Below are 27,846 nucleotides of genomic sequence, written 5' to 3' on the forward strand. Positions count from 1 at the left end.
CTGATATAAAAGACTGTCTTAATTGGTCTGCAATCTCATAAAAAAGGTTGAAGAAAAACCAACCAGCTAAAAAGTTTGGTGAAAGTTGGAAACTTCCCTAAGAAAGAATAAGGATGGGGTAGATTGAAAGACATGCCATTAAACCTTTCCCTTCAAGTGCATTTTTCACATATTTTTATTTTCATATATATACAGATTTCCAAATTTTCAACCTCATCCCTTTTCACACCATCTCCTGCACTCAAAAATCAGAAAATGGGTCCCCAAAGCAACCTTCTATCTCTTTTGGTTGCTCTGGCCGCACTTTTTTCATCTTTGTATCTCATAAATCCAATTCCAAAGTTTTTCATAAATCCAATTCCACAGTACCTCATAAATGTCTTGTCACCTTCATCTGCATACTTTGCAAAACCTTTAACAGGGAACTTCCAAAGACATCACAAGAAACACCCTGATAGTGGGAACACAGAATCCATTTGTGATGATTTCCCACCAGGAATTCCACCTCCAAATACCAACACCACTTCGTATCTCTGTGTTGATCGAAAAGGGTGCTGTAATTTCACAACAGTACAAGCAGCCGTGAATGCAGTTCCAGATTTTAGTGTCAAAAGAACCATTCTATGGATAAACAGTGGCATGTACTAGTAAGTTGATCCTCATCATCAAACAAAACACTTGATTTTCTACAATTCTCTGAAAAGTTTGATAAAATTTTATGATGCCATCTATTTTTGGACAGTGAGAAGGTTATGGTGCCTAAAACAAAACCCAACATTACATTTCAAGGACAAGGCTATACTTCAACCGCAATTGCATGGAACGACACCGCATTATCCGCGAATGGAACATTTTACAGTGGCTCCGTACAAGTTTTCGCCTCCAATTTCATTGCTAAGAACATAAGCTTCATGGTGAATAACTTTTTCTTATACGTCCAGAAGAAAGAAAATATAAATAACACATTACACACCGTCACGGATAGAGATGGCAAATAAACCCGTCCCCGTGGGTATTGCCCGAACCCGTCCCCGTTTTGATGGGGAATTCCCGCATTGACTGGGTATGGGTATGGGTATGGAGAATCCCCGACTTTTTCAGTTGGGTATGGGGATGTACATATACCCGCCATAATACCCGTCCCCGCCATATCTCCATTCTCGTTTAAATTATTAAAATATTCACAATTAATTAAGTAACTCCTATATATATATATATATATTTTCTATTTTTTTTTCTTTTAATTATTTCATTTGTCATGAAACTCATTCTCATCTCCAATATATTTTTTATCTTATCATAACCTTTATGTAATTATGTTAAAATGATGTATGTTAATAAAAAAAAAAATTATGCCTCACATTTGAATATTTATATTATTTTTTAATATTTTTATTTATTATAAATTTTCCTTTCACATAAGAATGTTTATACTCTCAATTTAAGATAATATAAAAAAATTCTTTACTTATTATTATTATTATTATTATTAATTTTTGTTTAATTTGAAGAACTCTTTTGTTTCATTGAAATAATTTTCGTTATTTTTCAACCATTAAGTATATATGTTGATATTTGAAAAGTTTTCTTAGTTCTCTAAGGTATTTTTCATCTTATCATACCTTAGTTATACATTTGATTTCGTTTGTGTGATTTTTTTCGATAGTCTCTCAAATTATTTCTAAAACACACATTTGTTAGCTTTTTAATATTTTTATTTATTGTTTTTATTTTTATCATGTAGAATAATATTTCGATATATTCTATCTAATTATTTTTTATTTTATAACTCATTGTTAATCATAATGTAATTTTTTCACTTTCAATTCTGTTTGAAGTGGTTAAAATTATATATATATATATATATATATATATATATATATAATGATATTTAGGAATAGTATATGATAATTCACTACAAGAAAAACATGAAATGGTGACTGATTTAGTCAGTAACCCATATCAGTCACTATTTTTCATCATTGGTGGTAGTAGTTGATTTATTGTCTGAATCAATGACTAAATTAGTGACTGATTTAATGATCGAATCGATACTTGATTTAATGACCAATTTAATTACTAATTTATTTGTAATTTAATGACAAATTTTTTGGTCACTAATGATATTTCTATTTAATTTTAACCACTTCAAACGTAATTTAATAATTAGTTCTCTAATGTATTTTTTATTTTATCATACCTTAATTATACATTTGATTTCCTTTGTGCGATTTCTTTCGATAGTCTCTCAAATTATTTCTAAAACACACATTTGTTAGTTTTTTAATATTTTTATTTATTGTTTATTTTCATCATGTAGAATAATATTTCGATATATTCTATCTAATTATTTGTTATTTTATAACTCACTATTAATCATACTGTAATTTTTTTCACTTTAATTGTATAAATAACTTTTATTTACTACAATATAAAAATTTAATGTAATTGCTATGAATATTTTTTTGTCACTATCCAACATATATTGAAGTTCAAAAGATACAAAATCTATGTCAAAATTTTATTATTATGTTTATTATTTGTTCTTTGTGTCATTTTGATCAAGTGATGTATTATAACTTTTATTAGTGTATAAAAAAGAGATTTATTATAATTTAAAAAATTGAAGTAAACAAACATTTAAAATATATTTTAATTTGAATATTTTTTTTCCTTTTATTATTATGTTTATTATTTGTTCTTTGTGTCATTTTGATCAAGTGATATATTATAACTTTTATTAGTGTATAAAAAAGAGATTCATTAGAATTTAAAAAATTGAAGTAAACAAACATTTAAAATATATTTTAATTTGAATATTTGTTTTCCTTTTATATTTTTTGAAATATTTTTTAATTTTATCAACTAAGTTCATCAATGTTGTAGTTTGCAAATTTAATAAATGTTTTGGTTCACATGAAATTTTATTTGGTATTCTAATATAAAATGTAAACAATTATAATTTATTTTAAGGTATTTGGCATCAAAGAAAATCCTCCTAATATTGAATATTTCATAATATTATGTTTTCTTTACCGTAATTTTTTTCTTTTATAAAAATTAATAGTGAAGTAGTTAGAACACGGGTACGGGTATGGGTACGAGATTATACCCGTTACCCAGTGGGGATGGGGATGGGAAAAAAGTTTGATACCCGTTGGGTTTGGATATGGGGATGAGGATGAATTTTTTATGCGGGGATGGGTATGGGATAGCGAAACCCGTCCCCGCCCCGCCCCGTTGCCATCCCTAGTCACTGACACAAGAAACATTGTACATAAAACAGAATTTAGCACCAATGCCAAGTCCTGGAGCCGTAGGGGCACAAGCAGTAGCTATTAGGGTATCCGGAGATCAATCTGAATTTAGGGGCTGTGGATTCTTCGGAGCACAAGACACCCTTCACGATGATAAGGGTCGCCATTACTTCAAAGATTGCTATATTCAAGGCTCCATTGACTTCATATTCGGCAATGCAAGGTCCCTCTACGAGGTAGGGTATATATCTTTATCTCAATCACTACTCTTGATAGCAATTGCAATTTACAAACACTGATAAAAAGATGTTATGTATGTAAAGAACTGCGAAATAGTTTCTATAGCGAACCCTGTACCAGTGGGACAAAGGAGCATAAATGGTGCTGTTACAGCTCATGGTAGAGTTTCAGGTGATGAAAACACAGGGTTTGCATTTGTGAACAGTACAGTTGGAGGAAACGGTAGAATATGGTTGGGTCGAGCATGGAGACCTTATTCTCGTGTTGTCTTTGCCTTCACATCAATGTCTGATATCATTGCTCCTGAAGGTTGGAATGATTTCAACGACCCTTCCAGAGACCAGTGAGTCTCTTCTCTTCAACTTTGGTTATTACTTAAAAAAAAAATTCATCCAATCGTGTTAGGATTTAAGTAGGAGTTTAAATCTTACATAGGCTAAAAATGAGAAAGTAGAGCACTCTATAAAGATAAAAACCTATAAATTCATTATCTTAAGGTTTTGAGTTAAGAGTGATCTCAATGTCCTATGTGATTGAACTCAGGTCTCATTGATGTTGTATCTCCTCGGTGAAACCCCTATCTAAACCTAACAAACTTGTAACATCGTATTCAAAACAAACTTTTAAGGTTTATATATATCCTATATTGTATATATACACTGAACACGTGCGTGCATGCATGCAGGACTATCTTCTATGGAGAATATAACTGCTCAGGGTCTGGGGCTAACACGAACTTGAGGGCAGCTTATGTGCAGAAATTAAATGAAACACAAGCTTCTGCTTTCCTCAACATTTCTTTTATAGATGGCGAGCAATGGTTGGAGACTTCTAAATAATCAATCTTTTTATTTCTTTTTTCATTCATGTATACAATTGCACAAAAAGTACACACCTTGAACTAAGGGAAAAATAGATTATAGACATAATTAATTGAATTGTGTATGGACAAACATTATTATTTATTGCTAAAGATACTTATTGTATATTTCTTCATTATTGTTGTACATCAGATGCTTTATGAAGAAGGGATAATAGAGTTTAAGTTAACCATATCTACAATTTCATGTATGTGAACCTGAAATTCAATCTGTAAAATTTTGTTACACACATGTATTGATTGATTGCATAGTTTGATGCGAATTAATGCAACTCATTAATCTCTTCTTAAATTTTCCCTTCACTACTGTTGTGATAACTTTAGATTAAAAGGAGTCAACATTCAAATGTGTTAAAAGAGTCTTTTAATATAATTCAAATTATTTATTTTAAAACATTCATTTCTTTATGAATGTTTGATGGGGAACGGAGGAGTGAGAAAGTGAATGGATAAAAAGTACAGTGAATATTATTTGAATGAAAAAAAAGAGAAAATATAAAAAAAGTAGATTGAAAATTTAATTTTTAAAATATAAATATAATTATTTATTTTATTGGGAATGTTTTCATTTATTCAATTATTATTATAAAAAAACTGTGGAAAGTAAGAAAAAAAACACAAAAAAGAAATGTAAGAAGAGAAATAAAAACCATTGATTATATCTTTAGATAATTGATCGAGAAAAGTGAGCTCAAACATAATTTGTGAATTTGACTTTGATATACAAGAATTTGAATTTTAAACAAATAGAAAATAGCCCAGGCTTAGAAACAATCACAATAGGTTTAGTTTTCTTCACTTTCTTCTTGTCTTTCTTTTCTTGGTTACCTATGCCTGTGAGGTGTTTGGTGTTTTGTCTCTAAGAAAGCAGGTTCTTCGTTGTAACTACAATGAGGTTTGTCATACCCTCAAGATGTCTGAATAGAGTGACAAGGTTATAGCTTGTAGGTCATGTTCATGCACACAGAAAAATGTTTGGAATGGCCCCAAGAAAACTTTGTGCATGTTTTGTCCAATACAGAGAACTCTTTTCTCAAAGAAAAGAAAAAGAACTATCTTCAAAGGAAAATTACAGTAGCAGTGTAATTTCTAAATAACTGGTATCTTTAACATTCCAAATGTGTATACTCATTTCTCAACGGAGAATACTAAACAATTATAGCCATACTCACGCTACTAACTCTTCCATCACTTTCTTCATATTTCATCTTCTGTTTTTTGTTCCTCATTCTAATCACACGTTCCTTAATTACTCTACATGCATAAAGAGTGGGAAAGAACAAAATCAAGAAAGACTATAATGGAATTTTTAGGCTTATCCTGTAGGGGCCAATTGGAATAGCTTCTCTGCTTGATCAGGGAAGAATGTAACGAATAAATATGCACCTGAAAATTTCATTTAAACAAATCAATGCCACCACAAAAAGTAGTAATAGAAATGTGTTGAAAAGAAAAAAACTCACAAACAAGAATAGTTCCCAACACAGTTGAGATTTTTCCTTGGATTGTCACCAAACCAGCTTTGCCTGCATTCTCCAACTCTGTGGACCCGACAGACTCAAATGTCCCTACAGAATATAAATACTTTAATTGATTATCCTAGAACATAAGTTAACTTCTAAATATAAGTCAAACAATTACTAAACCTGGTTTTACGGTTTGAAGGCCAGATATTATGCATGCTATATTTTCATAACCAGCTTTCTCTAACTTTTCTGCTGCTGCAGTAGACCTTGACAAAGAACAAAGAAAATCTCAAACTCTTACATTAGACTATTAAAACTCAATACAAGTACAGTGTAAGTTCAAGCCAATCTATAGGAATTTGATGTCTCTTTTTGTCCAACAGACATCTAAAAGTCCTTGAGGCGATGACAAACATTATTTACTGGAACAACTACTAACATCTTAAAACACAATTTTCTTTGGTTTTATATATAGTAGTAAATTATTTAGGTGGCATCAATCTCTTTCTCAACAGTTGTCCCGCTGCTGGAAATCAAACTCATAAGATAACAATCCAAACATCACAATTTTATTGTAACTTAGTCCACCTAACTTTCACCATAGAACTGCAAGAATGCATATAATATTTTCTGTGGTATCATTCTCTTTCCAATTTTAGTGAAGTTACCATAATTTTCTTGCAAGGTAAAATATTGGATGATGGACTATCAGCTTCTTTTAGAAGAACTTAGAGAGGTGAGACCTTGAAGTTTGACACTAAAAGCACTTATGCAGAACGTTGAAGTATATATAGGAAATGACCTTGCTCTTCTTCTATAAAATTTTGGAAGCCAATCATATATAACGAAAAAAAAAACATGAATGTTGAGGTGAAGTTAAGGACCAAAACATATGAATGCAAGCTTCTTCCCGTCAATATAACCAGATGGTGTAAATAATTTGCAGTCAAATTGGGTAGGAAATCATAAACAAACCTCAGTCCTTCCTGGCACACAACCAAGAGTTTACTTTCAGGTGGAAACTGGGTCTTAACAGATTGTACAAAATCAGGATTTGGCTTAGTGAATGGCAACCCATAGAACAACCCAGAAAAATTATTGTGCAGTTGTCTTTTGATAATAGTACCTACATAAAGCGAAAGTGGCAGAGTAACAAAACAGAAGCAGAAGAACATGCCCAAATAAAGTTTTTCGGAAGGAGAAACTCCATACCAGGATCATTGTCTTTGTTTTCAATAAAAAGAGGCACATGACTACAAGATTTTATGTGAGCTCGTTCAAATTGATTCTTGTCCCTCACATCAAGAACAGAATACCCATTCACTTCTACAAGTTCCCTCGCCTTGTCAGCGGTCACAAACTCCACTTCTGCTCTTATCGCCAATCTTCTCATACCAGTTCCAGGTAGTTTCCCTGGCAGTGCCCTTGCATTGTGAGTTTTTAATACCAACCAACATGTCCCCAAGTTGCTGAAAAAACAACCTTAATCCCTCACAACCATGTCCACATAGATTTTTCAAACACTAACTGAACTTGCCCTTGGCTACTTTCACCAACATGGTTAATTTTGAAAGCGAGAATCTAAAGTTATATATACATGCAGAGAATCTAGGAAAGGAAACCCCAAGATAAAGTAAAGTTACTTTTTTTGTGAATTTGTTATGCTATCACTATAAATAATCATTTGAACATGTTAAACAAAAACACAAGTTAAGAAGAGATAGTTACCTGGTAGAGGAAAGACAGGAGGTGTAGAAACCAGTTCCTGCCATTGTAAGAAAATGAAAATGAAAATTGATTGACACTCATCTATCCGCTCAAGTTTTCTTTCGAAGTTGAACTCACTCATGCCACCTGTTAAATTTAGTGGGCCATGAAATTTGAAATCAGCAATGGTTTTCTGCCACGTGTCAAATATCTGAGAAATCTTAAAGCCGTGAAGATTCTAAAACCTCATCGTGGGTACCCTTGCTGGTGGTGCTGGCTAACAGTGATAGCTGTTTGTTTAGCACATGTGATATTTTGAGTTTTTTTTTTTTTTTGTAGCGCCTAAATTTCTAAAAATAATTATTTTGTAGATCTATTTTCAAAATAAAATAAAAAAACAATTTTGCTTCTAATTAAGCTATAGAAACAATTATAATATGACATGCCATAGAAGAAACTGGACCATTAACTTCAGCCACATTATGCGAGAACCGAAAAAGAGTAAGCAAAAATATTTTATATAGGATATTTCTTTAAAGACTTTACAATAGTTAATGAAATATTGTTTAGCAATGATTTTCTCGCAATCGTTTCTTAATTAGTAATGCTTTCTTAATATATATTTAATTAAAAATTATACGATTAATATACATATATTACCATTATATTTATTGAATTTAATAATATATTATGTTAACAATTAATGTCATATAAGAAAAATATAAGAATATTTATACGAATACTATATTAATAACGATTATTGGAGAAATATCATATATAGTTTGTAAGAAAACAAGGTGATACCAAAATAATCATAAATTCATTTTGCTAACTACCATGAGAGGAAAGACATGGTTTTACTAGACTAATGTGCAAGATGAAAATGAGTGACACTTAGATATAAATCACATCAACAACTAACAAATGTGACACATATTCGTCACACATTACCCGTTCACGCTCTTTCTAGCATTTACTCAAATTTAATAAAAAGACCAAAATTTAATCAATTTTTCAAATATAACAACTCAATTGAAAAAAAAAAATTAGAGAATCTAATTGAATAATAAAAACAAATATTTTAGCCTTATATTATATTGTGTACTCTTCCTCCAAACTAGTTAGCAAAATGAATTTATGATTATTTTGATATCACCTTGTTTTTTTAGAAATTATCTATGATACCTAATTAAGAAATTCCATATTCGATTGAATCTTTGATTTTTTTTTTTAATTTATCCGACTTAGATTAAATTAATTAGATCTCCACTTTTACAAACTAAAGTGATAAAATTTGTAATTTTTAAACAAACTTATTTTTAAAGATTTTTTTGGTCACTTAAAAGCCATAAAAATGACATATTTGTAGTTGTTTTAATTTTTTTTTCTGTTTTTATTTAAAGATTTGGCCGGGTGATGCCTTTTATGGTATATGCCAAGCAAGATGAAAAAATTGGGTGAGTTTAGAGTTTCGTCGTGCGACTGAAGCTAATTCATGTAGGAAGTCCGTACAAACGGAGCGAGAACACGTTCATCAGATTTACAAGAGAAAAATGCCACAACAGAAATCAACCTAAGATTTATATCCCGTTAATGTCACCTAGTTGGAACTGAAAGCATACCGCAACAGAAATCACACTCACATGCTGATGTTGTTGGTTGAGTAGAAAGACCTCTAAAATGGATCAAGTTCAGTACCATCTGCTACATCGTTCTTTTCAATGTCGAACATCTGGTATAAAGATTCAAGAGACTTCATAATTTCGGCCATTGCAGGACGGAGTTGCCTTCCAGGCTGCCATGCAAGAACCAAAATGGCAAATATGCAACCGTTGAGTGAATTCAAGTTTAGCTTAAAAATTCAGTTGTTAATAATACCTGTATACAGAGGGAGATGATATCAGCATAACGAGAAAGAGCCCTGGACGAAAATGTTCTTTTCATGCGGGGATCCACCAACTGTTCCAAACTTGCTCTATAAGGAAGCATCGGCGGAGCCCATTTCACCAGATACTGCTCCTCCACTGACCTGGTTCTGATAAAACACAAATGGAAAAAAGGGTCCATTATTCAATTAATACCTATGTGCTAGGTGAGTGGGCGGAAAGAAGAAGAACACGGCTAGATATAGAAAACAAAACGTACCTATCAAAAGGTTTCTCTCCTGTTAACAGTTCCAGCAGCAACACCCCGAAGGCAAAAACGTCTTTCTTTCTGCTGCTGGTTCCTGGTTGGCCATGATCAGGCGCATAGTAGCCCATCTCTTCAATATCAATCTCATTAGCCTGTTTCCAATATTCACCAAAGCGATCAGTGAACCTATGCCTGCAATGGGCATACTTAGGAAGATTGAGATTGTTAACAAACTTCTGATTCACATGCAATAGCTGGTTTACAAAGTTTAACTTGTTTTTAGCTATACTATAACTTGTAAAAAAAAAAAATACCACCATTATTCCTCAAAAAATTATAGCAACAGTCGAACATGAATAAGAGCCCATTTTCTTATTATCAAACATTGCTGTTCGTTTGGTTTTGATTTTGAAACAGAATGTATTCTGTCAGAACTTAAAACCAACCAAAAGATAAAGCAGCTGTAAGGTGTGAGCGTGATCCATCAGTGAGTTATGAACTGTTGCTGAATTTTAGGAATAACTTCAGCAACTAAAACCTTAGCAATGACTAACCGGAATTTCAACTTGACTGATAAGTGTTCGCAAAATAACCAAGCTACAGTCACAAACTCGAGGCATCAAATTTTCATCCAGTAGAACATTGGAAGACTTCAAATTGCCGTGGGCCACGGGACGGCAGAACGCTGAGTGCAAATAGCTGGAAACATTTGCGTCAGGTTTAAGAGTTGAGACATATAATGGCAGAGACCCAATACCAAGACGGTACTCTCACAATAACGAGTAATAAATTTGGGTGCACATTGAACTTACTCTAGAGCCTGAGCAACACCTAGAGCAATCCGGAGACGGTGAACCCATGGTAGAGGTTCGCATGCCTTGCTGTGAAGGGCGTCGTTTAGAGTGATATTTCCAACATAATCGTAAACAAGTAGACCCTTTCCTTTATCCAAGCAGTAACCATTGAGTGCTACGATGTTGGGGTGCTTCAGTCGGGAAACCGTGCAAATGACGTCCAAGAGCTTTTCCTCATCTTTGAAAGACATTTGCGCCACGTTTATCTTCTTCACGGCCAAAATCTTCAACAAAAAAGAAAATGTAAAAACATGTTATACAGTTTGAAACCAGCAATTTGAAACCTGAACGTGATAAAAAGATTAGTATCCAAAATAAAGATTACGATTGTACTTTGTCATCCGGAAATTTAGCTCTATAAACAGGGCCAAGAGATCCCTCTCCTAGAATGTTGGCTTCACTGAAGCAATTAGTAGCTAACTCAAGCTCTGCTACTGTGTAAATTTTCGTTCTTCCGGTGTATCTGTCACTTTTAGAAAAACCTTTTCTGAATGGTTCCTCGGTATTGTTATGGTTCATGGAAAGTAATCTCACAGGACCCAAAAAGGATGCAGAATTAAAGAGGGGAGGAATGCTTGGGCTCTCCTCGAGTGCGGTAGAAGATACCCCTATCACCCAGAGGGGGGAAATAAGCATGATTAACGATACAAACGAATTCACAGAAATACTAAGTGGAATGGAATACTAACCCTGAGATCCACTTCTAACGTACTAGAAGTGATTTTCAATAAGATCAAGAGTTTACAACCATGACAGATGGCATATAAAGTGCCTCACAGCATATCTATTTCTGTGTGAATTACCTATGGTTGCACTGGTCGGATGAGAAGGAAATGAGCCATGGCTGCTTTCTGAGCTCTTCAAGTTCGGGCTCTCTAGACGAAATTTATTCAAAAGGATTGCAACAAAGAGAGCCACCCCTGTGGCCATTAGTGTTCCTCCACCAATCATAAATGCTATTTCTCCTGGACCTACATGATTTTTCTCGTGCTTGATTACTCTGAGAGGAGCCTCGTGTACTTGGGAAGGAGCCTCATTTACCCTGTGATGAGCTTCATTTACTCTAGGAGGAGCCTCGCTTACTCCGGGAGGAGCCTCATTTACCTTGGGAGGAGCCTCATGTACTCTGGGAGGAGCCTCACTTACTCTGGGAGGTGCCTCATTTACCTTGGGATGAGCCTCATTTACTCTGGGAGGAGCCGCATTTATCCTGGGATGAGCATCCTTTACTCTAGGAGGAGCCTCACGTAATCCGGGAGGAGCCTTATTTACCTTGGGATAAGCCTCATGTACTCTGGGAGGAGTTTCACTTACTCTGGTATGAGCCTCATCTACCCTGGGATGAGTCTCATTTACTCGAGGAGGAGCCTCACTGGAAGGAGAACAATTCTGGATGGCATTTGCCTGAGTCGTGGGTGGGCTACTAGTGTTCTGCTCAATTGACACGGTATCAGGCGGAAAAGTCCAGGGAGGAGAGTTGTCGGCCACATGGAATTTATTGTCTCCAATCCTAAGTGAAGGTATAGAGTTGATTACTCAATGTTTTGCGTTCATTATTTCAATTTGATGCAAGAAACTAGAGGTGGTGAACCACACTTGAAATAGTTTTCACTGACCATAAATTCAGTATGGATTGAAAATGCTGCGGAAGAATGCCACTAAACAGATTATCTTGAATGTTCCTGGCAATGTAGGCAAATGAGCAAGTAATAGAACGGAAGATATACATTGGGAAAATGTGAATGATAACCCTACAAATCTGTTAGCGGAAGTTCAGCCAAGTAGGTGACTGATCCAGTGAATCTGTTATTCTGCAGGAACCTGCACATAAGAAAGAACCACCCTATAGATAAAAAAGCAGACCCTATAATAAAGTACAGTTATGCCTTTGAGTATATGATGAAACAAAAATCAAATTTAGAAAAATATATAAGGAAAGTTTTCTTACAATCTGGCAAGGTTTCTTAAGGAACCAAATGAATATGGTAGATCTCCTGAGAAATTATTGTATGAAAGGTCCCTGAAAAAAGAAAATCCTTTACGAGGTTCCATAAAATGATATTTGAACAAAAAATAATGTTATCGTTAGTAAAGCTGACTGTTTAAAGACATACATTTCTTTGAGATTATTTAAAGCACTAAATACATCACCGATTGGTCCATGTAGTAAATTGTGGCTTAAATTCCTGCAAGACAAGATACCAATAACAATGATTCCAGTCATTAGTAAAGCTGGACAACTTTACCATGCTTAAGAGAAGAGAAAATGTGAAGAATAAACTTTAATTAATGTTTAAGCATATTTCCTTGTATTACCGTCTCTATCAAATCAACAATAATATAGCAAGTAAACTAGTATAATTGTTCACAGTTTAGTTCTAAATTTATTTTTTTGCATGATCAGTAGGTAAATCGTTCAAACCCATTTCGTGTCACTCCTTTAATTATTTTCTGATGACCAGTAACTTGAGAAAAGGGTTTAGATAATTTAAAGACAAAAATCAAACACATAATTTTCCTCAGGACTAAATTTCAAACGTGGTAACTTTCCGACGAACGAAATTCCATTTTACTCTAATGCAACTCAGATGTCATAGACTTTTACAACTGGGATATTTGGTTCAATTCAAATAGTTAAACTAGTGGAAGCTTTATTTATTACAATACAGAATCATATGAACAACTCTGCTACCTATATACCGGCATGCTTATCACAAGCATATAATTTAATTTTGCAGGAACAAGGTGAAGAGAAGCTGACTTACATATATGTCATATTGGGGGGTAAACCGAATGGAATTTCGCCCTCTATGTTATTTGAACTGACATCACTAAAGAAACAAAATCTGGAAATAAACAAATAGCAGATTTGACAATAGAATATCCTGATAAGAGACTAATACCGTATAAACACTCACAATTGATTCAAGTTAGGTAGATTATGTAACAGGCTTCCAATATACCCAGTGAGGTTTAATCCTTGAAGTTTTCTGCATGTAGACAGAGAGAATTACAAACAGTAATTAGTGACAATGACTATGACAAAAATAGGAATATAATCAGTGGACTTTGTGCACTACAGCTGTATAACTGATGGTCCAGAACAAGCAACTCCTGTCCAAGACTCTCCACAAGGATCGCTACCATTCCATCCCTTGAGCACAGGTGGGTAGTTAAAGGTCCTGTATAGATCCTGCAGAGCTGACACTATTTATCCAAAAAAAAGTAAGACAAATATATAGTTTAGAGAATGAGAAGAAAGATAGTCCACTGTCAAACATTGTGATAACATTTAATAATAATAATAATAATAATAATAATAATAAAACCTGAATATATAAGTTTAAAAGATGAAACTAGGTTTTAGAATTAATTAACGATGGCAGAATTACAAATCAAGAATATCAAACTGGATTCAGTGACAACAAAACCAAGAAGTCTATAACATAGTCTAAAAATTTTGGTAACAACCAAACGCTTAGTATGATTGTAACGAATATATGTTTCAAATGTGCTTCCAAGAAAAAAAAAATCAAAAAAGGAGTGAACGAACAGTTATTTATCCGAGTTACCTTCACATGGATGCGTGAACGCCAAGCTCTGAGAAATCAAAATTGAGAATACAAAGAGATTAAAGTGCACATAGAGAAAGTGGCTAATCATTTTCTTGAGAATCGGAAAACACAAAAACACAGAAATATAGTTGAGAATACAATTTGTTTCTGGTTAATGGAACTCGGAACAGAACTTAATAGAAGAAAAGATTTTAAGGGAAAAACAAAAGAAAAGGAAAAAAGAATCAAGATTGCATGAAACTGTAGTGACAGTGTCCCAGTGAGAATGGTGTTTTCAACTGTTTCTGTGCGCAGGGTTACTTTCTGTTGTCATGGGATCCACGTAGCTTAGTCCGTTATATTGGTTTTGGCGCGAAACGAGTTATTGGGCCTGCTCCACTGGGCTTTTGTGGGGGAACTGGACCTATTTCTAAATCATTTAGTTGCTGTTGCTGAACGTCACCACGTGCTACCTCCACCCAATGTAGGGGAATATGAAATTCTCAAAACACGAAAAAGGCCACATTATCACGTTTATGAAATTTCCATAGTTTTGGTTTTTCATGTAGGTAGTTGCAAGGAATAGCATATTTAATTATGGCACAGGGCCAATTAGTAACAAGGTCACGGTAGTGCAGTTCTAAAGGTGAGGCCTTTTTTTTTATCAAAATGGGGAAATTTGATTATGAAATTATTAGAATGGGATGAGTTTTTAAAAATTTTAAGGTTGAACAAGTTGTGTCACGAGTTCTTAAAAATTTTATGGTTGGACGAGTTGTGTCATGTTAATATGAATTCGTAACAAAAAAGTCGTACCATATCAAAGTGATTTTGTTGCAAGATCACTTTGTTTATGAAGTCATGAACATTTGGTACGATTTGGTACGATTTCAATGTGTTACAAAAGTTTGATGCCAAAGTTTCGAATAATTTGTATCGTGAGAAAAAAAATGGTTATGAAGAAAAAATATTGTATGCATTTTTTTTCATAGCACTTAAATTACTATTTTGTTGTTGCTGTAGATCTAGTTCTCAGAATAAAATTTGAAAAAAAAAACAATTTTGCTTCTAATTAAGCTGAATCAAATAGAAACAATTATAATACCATATGCCAAAGAAGAAACTGAACCATTAACTCCAGCCACATTATGCCAAAGCCGTAAAAAAAGAGTCAGCAAAAATATTATATTGGATATTTCTGTAAAAGACTACATTAATAGTTAATGAAATATTGATTTAGCAATACTTTTTCACAACCGTTTCTTAAATAGTAATTCTTTCTTAATATATATAACTAAAAATTATACGATTAATATACACATATTATCATTATATTAATGGAATTTAATAAATATATTAAGTTTAACAATTAATGTCATATAAGAAAAATGTAAGTATATTTATACGGATATTATTTTAACAACGAGTATTGGAGAAGTATCATATATAATTTGTAAAAACACTGATAATCATAAATTCTCTCTGCTAACTAGTTTGAAGGAAGAGTACACAATATAATATATCCACTAATTATCCAATATTCAACGTTCTTAATTGGATGGAGTGAAAAGAACCATGAAACTGAAACATGGAGATAGTTTTGATATTTACAATACTGAACATTCTCACTAGATGAAAAAAAAAAAAAAATCTTCGGACGCATATCAGTAAAACACACGTGTGTTACAGATCATAATTCTGAAAGAAAACTTATAGAGATATTTACATCTCGTTAATAGTTATACTTAAATATAGTACAAAATGAACATTCTTAAAATATAACAATTTCTTTTTGTACAAAATAAGTATTACGAGAAAACATCACCTATTAGTAAAGTATGAAATATATTTCCTTTAACACAAAAACATTGTTATGAAATATAAATTTCAGAATATATGATATTTATTATAATATTTCATAATATATCATTTCTTTCATCTTATCCACCGTGTATCTAAACTTAGTTTCAAACTATATTATTCCTACAAATTTTACAATTACTTTTGAATATATTATTTATACGTGTTTTATAATTGCTTTTCGAGTTATTGACGTTATAGAAAAATGCATTTTTCTTACAAAATAAGGGTTTTCCAAGAACTTCTATCGTCTCTGCTCATAAAGTTTTCAAAATCCCTCTTGGGTAACACAATTAAAACACAACTCTTCAACAACATTTGAAATACAATTAAATACAAATTTAAAAATATCATCTCCGAATGTCATTGTATTGAGAATCTCAAAACTATCTTCAAGGAAGAACCTCTGATAATTAGTGGTTTTACGGAGAGCAGAATAGGACATTTATTGGAATTCAACCGGTTCAGCAATATGGAAAAAACTGCGAAGTATGAAATTCCAATTCAACAAACAGAGGGGTCTACAAAAGAGTGATCCACTCTTTCCTATTAATTTGAAACGTCTTCGGTCATAAAAGTGCATAAATTAATAATTACTCATCACCGCTGGTTCTTTTCTTTGTTGTGTAAGCGGCATACTCCTTCCCCTCGTCATGTTTTAATGTTTGACCACCCAAATCAATATATGCAGATGTGAATGCCAATGCCGATCCGGCAGAGAGTGCAGTTTTGATGCTCCTTCCTACAATAGAAGGAACACAACATAAAACTTGATTCCAAAACAGCAGATTCATGGTGACTTAATTAGACTATAACATCGATAATCCTGGTTTCGCAATTAATATCAGATTCAGAAAGGTAACTCAAATTACTTCTTAAGAAAGTTATAAAGGAAGGCTGAACTGTTAAACAACAACTTCATGATGAGAAATCATATTTAAGTTAGACCACTATACCTGACAACAACCAAATATGCATAAGGATACAAATCATGGGCTCTTCCATACACAAAAATTAAAAATGGGGAGACTCAAAAGTTTGGCGAATAAGCCAGCCAGCAGTGAGATGACATGAAACTAACATAAGTATGATTGGGTTTTGGGATGGAGGGTTTTGAAATGAAAGGAAATGGAGGATAAATCATTCATCTCAAGTAAATATTTTATAATATAGGAAACTTTTAGAATGAAAGAAATAAAATAGTAAATTCTCACAAAATATTTCAATTATTCTTTATCTGATTTTATACACTACAAAACTTTATTGATTCAAAAATACCACCATCCTTTTCTTTCTCTATAAAAACCCTCAGAAAGAACAATGGAATGGAACCACTAACCCAAGGCAAGTGATAAATATGTCATAACTTGAAGTAAAGGATTTCCACAAAATATTTTAAGACCAATATCAGCCCAATATATCATACTTTCAGTTTGCAGCGAGTAAATGGAGCAGCGACCAACAAAAATAGTCATTATACAATTATTAATAACTCGATACAAGATTAATAGCCAAGAAGAAACAATGTGTAGTAGCCAGAACCATCAACCACAAACATTTCCTTGTAAAAATTTCAGGCACATGTTTAGCTAAATAATTCAACAAGTGAGCGAAGTACAATGCATAAACTTACACAAAATGGAGCAGCTTTACACCAATGACAGAAGAAACCAGTAGCACAGTATAAAGAAAGACAAAGATAAACACAAAAAGCAGCAGAAATTAAGCATCCATGAATGCATACTTATAGTATAAATAAAAATAAAACGAGTTTCTTCATAAGTTAAAATTAACTCATGCACAAGTTGAAAAATAAAAATTTTAAAGTGATATGTGAGAAATTTTACAAAGTAGCTTATGCATACGCTAAATTTGACTTTTGGATAAACTCATTTTTTTCTCCTGGAAACTCTTGGAGAGAAGTTAGTCCAAACAAACTCAAAGTACAGCTTAAAACATATATCAGGAAAAGAAATTAACCACAAAAATTACCATTTTTCAACAATTCTAAACAACAGTCCATGAGACACAACACAGCTTGAAATAGGCACTTCCATGTGTCAGAACTGGTTCTAACGCAGACATAGTGCAGACAAGACATGGAAGTGGTGTTGGACACGGCCCCTGAAAACAGACGCAGCCCAGTAACTGGACACGTCAGTGACGACAAAGTCCAGTACATGCTAATAAAGACAGGCCCAATTACCAGACACACCAACAATGACAGATCCAATCTCCATCAGGATACAAACCCTCATTAGGGTTTTGATTTAAAATAAAAAATTAAACCATGTTAAAAAAAAAAAAAGATAAACGTTCTCTTTTCCTTTACCTTCACAACCAACCAGAATAATTCTAAGAATGAACCAAGAGGTGTCAAGCAGTGTGGCACATAAGAGAAGAAATGTGTAGCAGTGGCCAAGACTATGGTTGCTACTATCAGTTGCAACCAAAGAATAACACAACTGCCTTATGTGCAACGCACCATTCCTCGGCGAGTAGTGAGTAATTCCCTTCAGACAAATAGTTCTTTTGTCCCCTTTTCTCCCCACTTATGTAACTATCTATTTTTCTCTCGTTCTACTGCTACTCAAATTCAATTATTTTATTCTATTCATTGCCTGCCATACATAACTGACTTTTCACTGCTTCTCCTTAGTTTTACAATTTTTCTTTTACTATTATAAAGGAGTTATTATGCTGTGACCCCGTGTCTAATTACTTTTATATTTTGCAGTTTCTTGAGTCCCAATCCGTGCTACATAGACAAACACAATTAAGCCTTTCCCACAAGGTGGGATTGGCTGCACTACATATACCACATGATGCAAAAAATGTTGTATCGTAAATTATATCTATAGACACATTATTTACCTCCAGTCCTTAATTGCTTCACCTGTAGCTTTTCCTGGTCTACCTCGGCCTCTAGCCACTAGATTACCCTCCATCAGATCTACTCTCCTTATAGGGCTTCAACATCACCGAAGGAAACATTCTATCATCTTTTCTACAGTAGGCGCTACCCCAAGCTTTTGTCTAGTGCATTCATTCCTAATTCTATCTCGTCCACTAATCTATTGCAACATGTTCAACTTTATAACATTGAGCGTATTCATTTGTCGGTTTTTTCCTGCCTAGCATTCAGTTCCGAATATAACATGCGGGTACAATAAAAAGTTATCATAAAAAAAATATAACATAGGTTATGGCATAGAAACTCCCCTGGATCCAACAGAAATCTATTTTATGCTCTCCAAACACATCATGCTACAACCAATCAATGAATAAGGCACAATTGAATGAAAGCAAAAAACTTGTAGCTTCTTTTTTGGGACAAAAAAGTTCCCAATATAAGGATCCCTCAATGACAGTGAAAAGCACAAAGCAACAAAAGACCAAGATTTCAATAACAGACTAAAATGACACAAGAACAACAAAAGGGTTGGCCATAGATAACCCATCCATACACATAGAAACGCACATACAACACCACAAAAAGATTAATTCTCGAAAGCCAAAGAAGACCACATTATAGATTGGCTTCCTAAGCCGGACATCAAAAGTGCCAAAAGCCATCTAGCACAATGACATAACCATGTCAAAAAGCCAGAAAAACCACATTGTTCAAATATACTAATTTCATAGTGAAATGGATCAAGTTATTCTGCGTGATTCCAAAATCACTGACAAATCCATAGGTCAATAACAAACATTTTAGACTCCAGATATTAAATATATAAATTCTCAAAGATAAATATTTGTTAAGGAAAAAGGGCTACCTTTGTAACCCAGAATAGTTGCACCAGCAACAAATCCGCCAACAGCTCCATTGACTAGATCCCTCTTCATCCTATAATGCTGCACCAACTGCTCCACACCTATGTAGACTCCTCCTATGGCAGCAAAGGTCAAACCATAGTTGCCCATCATCTTGAAAGTCCTAATCAGCCCTGGAAGGGCAACATTTCTCTCAACACGAGGGACATCATACCAGGTGGCAACCACAGTACCCCAGATAGTGCCAGCAACCAAACCAGTTGTTGCACCCTTGATAGTTTTCATGAGTGGGGTATCCTCATCCTCCAAGTACCTACGTTCTGCTGCGTCCACCATGATTTTCTCTACACACTATCAAAAAATTAACACTACTCATTAATCATGTCAAGAGATAAACACAGCATTTCATACTACAACCAATTACCACTAAACAGAAGAGGAAAGACAGTTTTAATCTCTCCTAACAAGAACATTTTGAAGGAAACTAATCCAAATAAACGAGATTAAGTTTCCAAGTATAATAATGCTTTCAGAATACACACACAGCATATATGTCACTCCATTGATAAGAAAACACAATTACAGTAAACAGCGGTGGAATCAACCACCAGTATAAATACGCCGAACCAATTCTACGGGAAGACCGGTGATAACCGATCCAAGAAAAAGGATTCCAAACCGGAAAATAACATTGGAAACATCGGCAACAGAAAGATTCATATAATTATTAACAATCATAAAAACGAGTACGAAGAATCACACATACATTCAGATCGAGGATGTGCGCTACTTGGAAAGGAAATCAGATGGAAACCCTAAACAGATGTGTGAAGAAGGAATGAACGAAGTAATAGAAGAGAAATTGGGGCACAAATGCGATATTGATGAAGAGAAAAAGAAAGGGTTAGCGGTGAGAAGATAAATAGTTACCTCCGAGAACTTGAGAAGCGAGAAGATCGTCACTATAAACCAGGAACACCCTCGACTGCAATATTACATCACGATTTTCTTTATCATATTTTTAATTTCTTTTTATTTACTTTAATTTTTGTACAGCATTATTTTTTAAAAAACATAATCAAGTTACATTGTCTATCTCAATAAAAATGCTCGCCATGGACCAAAATCTTGCAAATGAAAAAAAAAAAACAATTATTATAAAAATGAAAAATTCAATAGTCATTAATTAAAAGTACTTTGAAATAAATAATCCGTGGAAAAAATATAACTTTTGTAACTATTTTCTTTTTAAGTTAGATTTTGAACCTTTTTTTCTTAATTGGGTCATTTTATCTAATTTTCTTCACAAAAATTAACTGAATACATTAATCAGAAATGCAATAAGGAGAATGGTGCTTCTAAAGTGTAATAGACACAATTGAATAAAAATAAAAGTTTTATTTAGAAGTGTTGCTGAGAAATGACTGCTGATAATTGGATTAAATTGACTTGCAAACATTAAAACCCAAATAGATCAAGTCAAATAACACTGGGTACATTCTTTCTTCCAGATGTTAAAGTCCTGTTATAAAGATTAAAAAGCATTTTACAACTTCAGTATCCTTCATCACTGTACCACATCACACAACCCCTGTCACCAGTTTCACCACCGCCACAACTGTATCACAACTGCAGAGGAAGAGAACTGTTACTACATGTATGCACACAAACTGTATGATTCAATGCCTCATAAAATGTTTTTACTATATTAAATTGTACAATGTGTGTAACTCTATTTATAGAGTCACTCAATTAATACAAAAACAGACTAATTGACTTAACTGCTTGAATTACCTATATGTAATCACTTTTTCGGAATATGTAATCGAAAATAATTTAGATTTTTTACTGATTTTTTGAGTATTGTTCTCTGCTTAACATTAAAAATGTACTATTTAATACTTTAAATATATTTTAAAATATCAAAACTATTAATAATTAGTATATTATGAAGACAAAGTAAAAAAATAAAATAAAATAACCCAGCTAAAAATCCAAATCCAATCAGAAATCACTTTTTCAGAGAAAAAGAATGGCATTCTGAAAGTTTTAGGGGTGAGCGAAGAAACTGTGGGAAACTGTAGGGTGCAGGAAGTAAAAGCCATGATTTAGCATTGAAAGAAAAAAATGCAAGTGCAAAATATTTACAAGCGTTAACACGTGATGACCACAACCACCAAAGCATCACGACATCCAGCAACCAACGTCATCACGTGCTACCACCCGGTTCAACCTAAACTATAGAGAGCAACTTCTTTTTTCTTTTTTTAAATGAGACTTGGTTTAAAAACAAATGACAGCGCAGTTTACAGATTGACTTCATTGGAAAATCAAAAATGAAACTTAGTTTTACTTTTTGAAATGAACGATAGGACCTCCCAGTTGAAAATCACATGCCTTGTTATCTAAGTCATTCAACTCAACACACTGCAAAACATTCTCAGGTGACCAATGTGTGCAAGCGCAACACTGTTCAAAATAGTCAAAAGATGATAATACCAAATAGCTTTGAGTAGTGGTAGCAAATAACAGAGATTGTCCTCCCAATCACAATTAATTCCAGAGATAGCAATGGCAGATGACACCATGCCTATGCTGCTAAAACAGTAACAAAACACACTTTCAGGTGATTCATTTGGAGTCTGAAAGTTCCACAAAAGAAGCAAGGCCACCCAAGCCTTGATTATCAGTTTAAACAAACCAAAACAAGCGAGATATCAGTCTGGGAAGTAACCACGTAGGCACAGGTTTGTGCTATATGTTATTACAAACCACAACAAAAAAAGTGCATTTAAAGTGACCAATGAGCAGATTCATATTCTCTGGACTGTTCTAGATCCATGTAATGCCTCCTGCCCTGTTGAGACAGATCCAGCTCACCATGAAGCTGGCCATTCAGAGGCTGTGAAATATGACCCAGACCTAGATCAGGGACAACCTCAGGCGAACAGTTACCAGAATCAATGCCCTTGAAACACCACGAGGTATTTGGAAATTCATGGAGTGATGAACCATGAGATGAAGCAGTAAGTTGTGTCATGGGTGTCCCGTTGAAATTTATCATGTTATTCAACCCAAGACCTGGTGCTGTGTTTCTAGAACCCCATGTTTGACTTGACAGAAGAGAGAGAGCACAGCTCGAGTCAGTGACACCTGTGTAACTTTCCCCTGGAGGATGACCGGGACTGGCAAAGCTTGTCCCACCCACAGAACCCTGCAAGAAAATGTCAGATGCTGTCTCTGAGTTGCCGTGCCAGCTAAGTGTGGAGGTTTGACTTCCAGGAGCTAGCTCGGATGATGTAGGAGTTGGAAGTGAATTTCTCAGACTAAGCTTAGGATATGAAGCCAATTCCATTAGAAAGTTGCCCCCTCTGCCACTATTATCTGTCAAAAAAGGTGCCAAACATTAGAATGTGTTTTATATGTAATGCCAAGAATGACACAAGCTGAAACTACACATGCTTCCCTATAGAAAATTTGAGAGGCATGAAACTGATGTTTTACTGATAGTTTCTAACCAAAAGCAGATGAAGAAAGTCTGGCATAGCGAGAGGTTAAGAGGGAGCTGGGTGGGGGCTTTCTCCGACGTTCATTATGGCCAGCCAGTCGCCTGCGGCAACTTCTTTTTCCTTGATCAAACTCCGGAAGCTGGTGAAATCTGGGCAAGGCTATGAAACATGATATTAGTTTTTATAGCTATAACTTGTAAATTATTCCAATTTAAGTCAAAGATAGATGAACGAGTGCAGCTATGCTAACATGACAAGACTATTGTTTCCTAGCAAGCCATGCTATCGTGTTGTAGCCACATGTTGAAGTATCTATTATTACATCAAATAAAAATGAGACGAAATTTCTAACGGGCTAGATAGTCATCATTGCAAATAGCAGAGAGCACAAGCAATATAATATGTATAAACAATAGAAGAACGGTGTTTTTCCATCACTTTCACATTTTGAAATGATGCACATCATGTGAGCATGTCTTACAGTGAATGAGATAGCATATTAGCAGAGTATAAGATGTTCCTTCACACCTGCTTTACAAAAACAATCCTTGAAACATTGCTCAAATAACATCATGTGGCTTTAACATATTCGTAAAATAAAACTATGGACAATACCAACAACACTCTTTCTGTTCTTTATTACCAAAAGGGTAGCATCAAGAGAAGTTAACAAGCTTAAATATAGGTGATAAACCACAATACAGATCCTCCTATCCTCCTATAGCACCATTTGAAATGCTTAACTCAGTTTGGATGATAGAATAATCCATATTCAAAAATATATTTGCATTATCACTGATATTAAAATGTATTTTATCTAAGCATATTTACAGCATTTTCTGATTATTCTCACTACGAAAAATAGCTTGCTTCTCCACTAGAAATTCTACAGATCAAAACTATGACTTATGAGCAAGAAAAGCCTCTTGAAACATTGAAGAACCGTGAGACCAAAAAAGACAAAAATTACACTTGGAGCAGATACCCAAAAGCTATCCCTGCTCCAAGAAAAATACTGCAAATGAAAACCACATTCATCGAATAATGTGATGCAGACGGAAACCTTCCAAATATGATGGTCATCTGTCTCCAAAGTACAAGATTATTAACCAATAGAATACTATCCTAGCATCCTCTAGCACAAAAGAGTCAAATTGAAATGGATAGTAGATGTGACAAAAACAGTCTACATAGCTAGAATCATAAAACATGATAGAAAGAAAATAGGCACATAAGCAAGGCGTGTGGTTCGGATTGCATGATCCAGCAACACCAATTGCACTCATTCTCAATAAAGAGATAATGAAGTCAAAACTACAGAGAATGAAAAGTAACACGAGTCTTGGAGGCAATACATGAACAATTAGACAATCTATCAAGCTTAAGCCATATAAAATCTCATTATCTATTACCAGGACCCACTTTATGGATGGCCAGACAATGGAAGGTTGTGGCCACTCTCATAGTCCAATTAGCAGAAAACTATCATTATGATAATAATGCAAGCCCTTAACCAACAACCCAAGGTTCACTAAGATCAAAAGGGATTGCTTTTGTAGCACAAATAACACATGATAAAACACTTGATTCATAACACTAAACTGAAATACCTGGATTCATCTTTTCACGGATACGGACCTATAAAGTTTGCTCACGTTAGGTAATATATTATATTTGAGAAATAATAGGTTTTCTTCAAAGGATCTTTCAGTAATCTATAAATAGAAAAAACAATCATTATTTCCCTAAAACATGAAATCCAATCACTAAATAGTAATCAGAAATTATAACAGCACATACCCCAACCCCACAAGGCTAGAGGTAGAACAGCAGAGTAGTGTAGTGTATTGTGATTTTCAGACTACAAGTTGCACACCCACTTCAAACCTTTTCCGTACAAACCAAGTTATTATTTTTAATACCAAACACACCTGGGGTGCAAGAATCAATTCGCTCAAAAGGAAAACAATATTTCACACGCGTTATCAGACAGCCGTTCAGATAAGCACTTTAAAGCTGAGCTAGAGGAAAAAGCAAAGTACACCGTGCACAATCAACCAAATCATAACTGAACAAAACATCTCCAGAACAGACACAAAGAATCACACCAAAACTTGAACAAAAGCAAAACCACGATTAAGGAACTAAACCAACAGCACCAAATAAATAACAAGCCTATAATTGCAACGACAAAACAGGATAACATATCTCACCTACAAACCTATACCACAGGCACCCCAAAACCTTAGAATAACGGACAATTTTTTTAATAAAATAAACAACACCCTACCCTACTTTATCTTACCTCACCTATTATAGTAAAATATTAAAAGAGCGCAAGAAGAAGAAAAGGAAAGAATTTTTTGTTTCAGGTAATAACAACAATGAAAGAAGGGTTGACCTGCTACACTGTTGACAAAACCTCTGTTGAAGGCCAGCAACAATGACTGTAGGGGATTTAGAGTGCATGCCACAGACCTTGTGCCTAGAATAGTAAGCTTTAGCATCACTCAGATCTACCATACACCCTTCAACTTGACACCTTGGAGGCTGAGCTGGTTGAACAGACCCACCTCTTCCTTTCCTTGAAGAGGAAGAGGAAGAAGAAGTAACACCAGCAGCAACAGCAGCAGCAGAAGTAAGAGAAGTGGCTGGAGTAGCCAGACCCACATCCTCAAAATAGATTTTTTGGCCGAATTTCAAACCGTTGAGGGACTCAGAAGAGGAGAGTTTGGTGGCAGCAGCGTCTGAACCCATTGTTGGTGATGAGAGGTGTGGTGACAGGCTAAAGTGTATTGTTATTGATGTTATTATTCATTGTGGTCTGTTTGACAAGAATAAGAGTGAAGAGTGAAGAGAGAAGAGAGAGATAGAGGGAGAGAGAAAGAGAGATAGGGGTTGGTTGTGAAGTTGTGAATGTGAAAGTATTGTGTTTGATTCAAAGGAGTGGTAGTGGGAGAGTAAAGTGGAAGACAAAAGAGGAGGTGGAAGGGTAGGGGGGAAAAGGAGAGAGTTGACGCTGGGCCATAGTGGCAGTGGGCAGTGGCAGCGTGTGGTACACTGAGAAGAGAGAAGGAGTGAGTGAGTGTAGTCAGAGAACCAAACACACCCTTGTCTGTCCAAAACCAAAAATAATGGAGGTAAAGCGCCAGCTACGAGAGACAGATTGTACCCTCTTTTGTTTTTCTCCTTTTTCTTCCCTTCCCTTCTCAACTCAACAATTCAATTTCCCTCACTGCCTCCACATCCAAATCCAACGTTTCAAGTTTTAACCATTCCCGGCCCTAACAAGTGTAACTGTCGTTTTGTGCAACTTTTTCTGTCCCTGTCACATACTCGCTATGCTAGCTGGTTCTACATACGAAAGGGATGTATCCATCCACCCAAATTTTACAATAAAACAAACGCATCTTTCTACCCATCCCTTCCTAAATTTCAAACACACATACCTTCACATGTACATAATAATTTCAGAATCAAAACTTCTAACAACAACAACAATAATAATTAACCCTAACCTCGCAATTCTTACCCTCTCCGTAGAGGATCTCCTCCGTTTTCCTCGCCGTGGAGAGTCTTTCCCTTTCGCACCTATTTTCTCTAGCACAACAAAGTAAAGGAAAATATCAAAATAGTACTGCTAACGTTTTGTATGGTTAAATGTCATTGAAAAAACTCATGCCATTCAATCTTCTCTTACATTGTTTTGGAAGTACTGTACAATGCAAGTCAGCGTTATGGGTTGCTTAAGTAACGCCAAAGTGCATCACTATAAATATCAAACACTTAATTTTCCCAAACAGTTCCATATCCCAAAAACTCTATGAATATTTTAAATTTGATTTGTGTACTTAGAAAATTTTTCTACTATTTAGTTTTAGTTCGTAAGTATTGTTAGGTTTGTTAATAGTTGTAAGTTAGAAATTATAATCTGTGTCATCATTCTCACATGTACCCTCATAACCGTCACGTCAACGAGTCCTAATCAATACAAAAATAATGAAAAGGAAAATTATACATAAAAATATTCAAATTAAATAAGTACATCAAGATATTCCATATCTTCTTATTTTCTCTTCATTCCTTAAAAATAAATTCAATCAAAAAATATAAATTAAATTAAATAAAAATGTTGTACCTTCATTCTTTCTTTTCTCATTAAACTTTTATTAAAAAAAATTTGTACAGCTTCTAAATGAGATTAAGAATATAATTTAAAATATAATGAATTATTAAATAATGAGTTCGTATCTATGATGCACCGATACTTCAACTTCGGTCACGTATCCGTATCCGACACGATACGTGTCGGATACTTTAACGATATTTATCAATAAAGTATCTAGTTTATAAAATAGTAATACACTACAATAAAATCTTTGAATAGTAACCAATTTTAGTGACAAAAAATAATTAGTCACTATATACTGACCAAATTGACAACTAAAATAGTTTCAAAAAATTATAATTAATATCTAAATTGATAATTAATATAATTTTAATGATAAATTGATTTTTAAATTGGTCACTAACATTAGCTACAAGGTTTTGATTACCAAAATAATTGGTCTCTAATTATAAAATTTGGATTCACACATTAACAATCATA

General features: G+C 34.1%; 5 protein-coding genes across 7 annotated transcripts; 1 reads left to right on the forward strand and 4 right to left on the reverse strand.

Moving 5' to 3' along the window:
• Positions 1–232: 232 nt before the first annotated feature.
• On the forward strand, positions 233–4,493 carry LOC114162808 (probable pectinesterase 8). The gene is made up of 5 exons (XM_028046786.1): positions 233–647; positions 743–914; positions 3,287–3,493; positions 3,581–3,840; positions 4,183–4,493. Exons 1-5 carry the CDS (start codon positions 256–258, stop codon positions 4,334–4,336), a joined length of 1,185 nt encoding a protein of 394 aa, XP_027902587.1. The 5' UTR covers positions 233–255; the 3' UTR covers positions 4,337–4,493.
• Positions 4,494–5,403: 910 nt separating this feature from the next.
• On the reverse strand, positions 5,404–7,688 carry LOC114176774 (rhodanese-like domain-containing protein 9, chloroplastic). Its single transcript, XM_028061937.1, has 6 exons — positions 7,572–7,688; positions 7,056–7,312; positions 6,819–6,969; positions 6,024–6,109; positions 5,841–5,945; positions 5,404–5,763 (listed from the first exon to the last, which is right to left on the reverse strand). Exons 1-6 carry the CDS (start codon positions 7,613–7,615, stop codon positions 5,693–5,695), a joined length of 714 nt encoding a protein of 237 aa, XP_027917738.1. The 5' UTR covers positions 7,616–7,688; the 3' UTR covers positions 5,404–5,692.
• Positions 7,689–9,082: 1,394 nt separating this feature from the next.
• LOC114182060 (protein STRUBBELIG-RECEPTOR FAMILY 2-like) lies at positions 9,083–14,200 on the reverse strand. The gene is made up of 16 exons (XM_028068835.1): positions 14,110–14,200; positions 13,618–13,744; positions 13,456–13,527; positions 13,303–13,368; positions 12,652–12,723; positions 12,486–12,557; positions 12,293–12,358; positions 12,154–12,219; positions 11,873–12,047; positions 11,341–11,521; positions 10,871–11,145; positions 10,496–10,761; positions 10,238–10,382; positions 9,696–9,835; positions 9,429–9,585; positions 9,083–9,345 (listed from the first exon to the last, which is right to left on the reverse strand). Exons 1-16 carry the CDS (start codon positions 14,198–14,200, stop codon positions 9,226–9,228), a joined length of 2,091 nt encoding a protein of 696 aa, XP_027924636.1. The 3' UTR covers positions 9,083–9,225.
• A 2,058-nt stretch (positions 14,201–16,258) lies between these two features.
• LOC114164726 (outer envelope pore protein 16-3, chloroplastic/mitochondrial) lies at positions 16,259–20,716 on the reverse strand. 3 transcript variants are annotated; one of them, XM_028049489.1, is made up of 4 exons: positions 20,659–20,716; positions 20,495–20,543; positions 19,731–20,079; positions 16,292–16,693 (listed from the first exon to the last, which is right to left on the reverse strand). In XM_028049489.1, exons 3-4 carry the CDS (start codon positions 20,062–20,064, stop codon positions 16,545–16,547), a joined length of 483 nt encoding a protein of 160 aa, XP_027905290.1. In that variant the 5' UTR covers positions 20,065–20,079; positions 20,495–20,543; positions 20,659–20,716; the 3' UTR covers positions 16,292–16,544. The 3 variants fall into 3 exon arrangements, with proteins under 3 accessions (XP_027905281.1, XP_027905298.1, XP_027905290.1); XM_028049480.1 differs by having other exon boundaries at positions 16,259–16,693; positions 20,495–20,668; XM_028049497.1 differs by lacking the exon at positions 20,495–20,543 and having other exon boundaries at positions 16,286–16,693; positions 20,659–20,701.
• Positions 20,717–22,207: 1,491 nt separating this feature from the next.
• LOC114164748 (squamosa promoter-binding-like protein 9) lies at positions 22,208–26,735 on the reverse strand. The gene is made up of 3 exons (XM_028049508.1): positions 25,639–26,735; positions 23,247–23,386; positions 22,208–23,112 (listed from the first exon to the last, which is right to left on the reverse strand). Exons 1-3 carry the CDS (start codon positions 25,992–25,994, stop codon positions 22,520–22,522), a joined length of 1,089 nt encoding a protein of 362 aa, XP_027905309.1. The 5' UTR covers positions 25,995–26,735; the 3' UTR covers positions 22,208–22,519.
• Between the last annotated feature and the right edge of the window lie 1,111 nt (positions 26,736–27,846).

This window comes from Vigna unguiculata, chromosome 1 (genome assembly GCF_004118075.2).
Source record: "Vigna unguiculata cultivar IT97K-499-35 chromosome 1, ASM411807v1, whole genome shotgun sequence".
Lineage (NCBI taxonomy): Eukaryota > Viridiplantae > Streptophyta > Magnoliopsida > Fabales > Fabaceae > Vigna > Vigna unguiculata.

Excerpts from the sequence above, each read along its gene's own strand:
- LOC114162808 (XM_028046786.1), top strand. The coding sequence starts at position 256 with ATGGGTCCCCAAAGCAACCTTCTATCTCTTTTGGTTGCTCTGGCCGCA. Across the intron at positions 648-742 it reads ATAAACAGTGGCATGTACTA|TGAGAAGGTTATGGTGCCTA; the intron begins GTAAGTTGATCC and ends ATTTTTGGACAG. Across the intron at positions 915-3,286 it reads CTAAGAACATAAGCTTCATG|AATTTAGCACCAATGCCAAG; the intron begins GTGAATAACTTT and ends TACATAAAACAG.
- LOC114176774 (XM_028061937.1), bottom strand. The coding sequence starts at position 7,615 with ATGGCAGGAACTGGTTTCTACACCTCCTGTCTTTCCTCTACCAG. Across the intron at positions 6,110-6,818 it reads GTGTGCCAGGAAGGACTGAG|GTCTACTGCAGCAGCAGAAA; the intron begins GTTTGTTTATGA and ends TTCTTTGTCAAG. Across the intron at positions 5,764-5,840 it reads GTTGGGAACTATTCTTGTTT|GTGCATATTTATTCGTTACA; the intron begins GTGAGTTTTTTT and ends TGAAATTTTCAG.
- LOC114182060 (XM_028068835.1), bottom strand. The coding sequence starts at position 14,200 with ATGATTAGCCACTTTCTCTATGTGCACTTTAATCTCTTTGTATTCTCA. Across the intron at positions 12,558-12,651 it reads TTAAATAATCTCAAAGAAAT|GGACCTTTCATACAATAATT; the intron begins GTATGTCTTTAA and ends TTCTTTTTTCAG. Across the intron at positions 12,048-12,153 it reads CAATCCATACTGAATTTATG|GATTGGAGACAATAAATTCC; the intron begins GTCAGTGAAAAC and ends ACCTTCACTTAG.
- LOC114164726 (XM_028049480.1), bottom strand. The coding sequence starts at position 20,064 with ATGGTGGACGCAGCAGAACGTAGGTACTTGGAGGATGAGGATACCCCA. Across the intron at positions 16,694-19,730 it reads AACTATTCTGGGTTACAAAG|GAAGGAGCATCAAAACTGCA; the intron begins GTAGCCCTTTTT and ends CTTCTATTGTAG.
- LOC114164748 (XM_028049508.1), bottom strand. The coding sequence starts at position 25,994 with ATGGGTTCAGACGCTGCTGCCACCAAACTCTCCTCTTCTGAGTCCCTC. Across the intron at positions 23,387-25,638 it reads TTTTGTCAACAGTGTAGCAG|ATTTCACCAGCTTCCGGAGT; the intron begins GTCAACCCTTCT and ends AGCCTTGCCCAG. Across the intron at positions 23,113-23,246 it reads ACTTTCTTCATCTGCTTTTG|ATAATAGTGGCAGAGGGGGC; the intron begins GTTAGAAACTAT and ends CTTTTTTGACAG.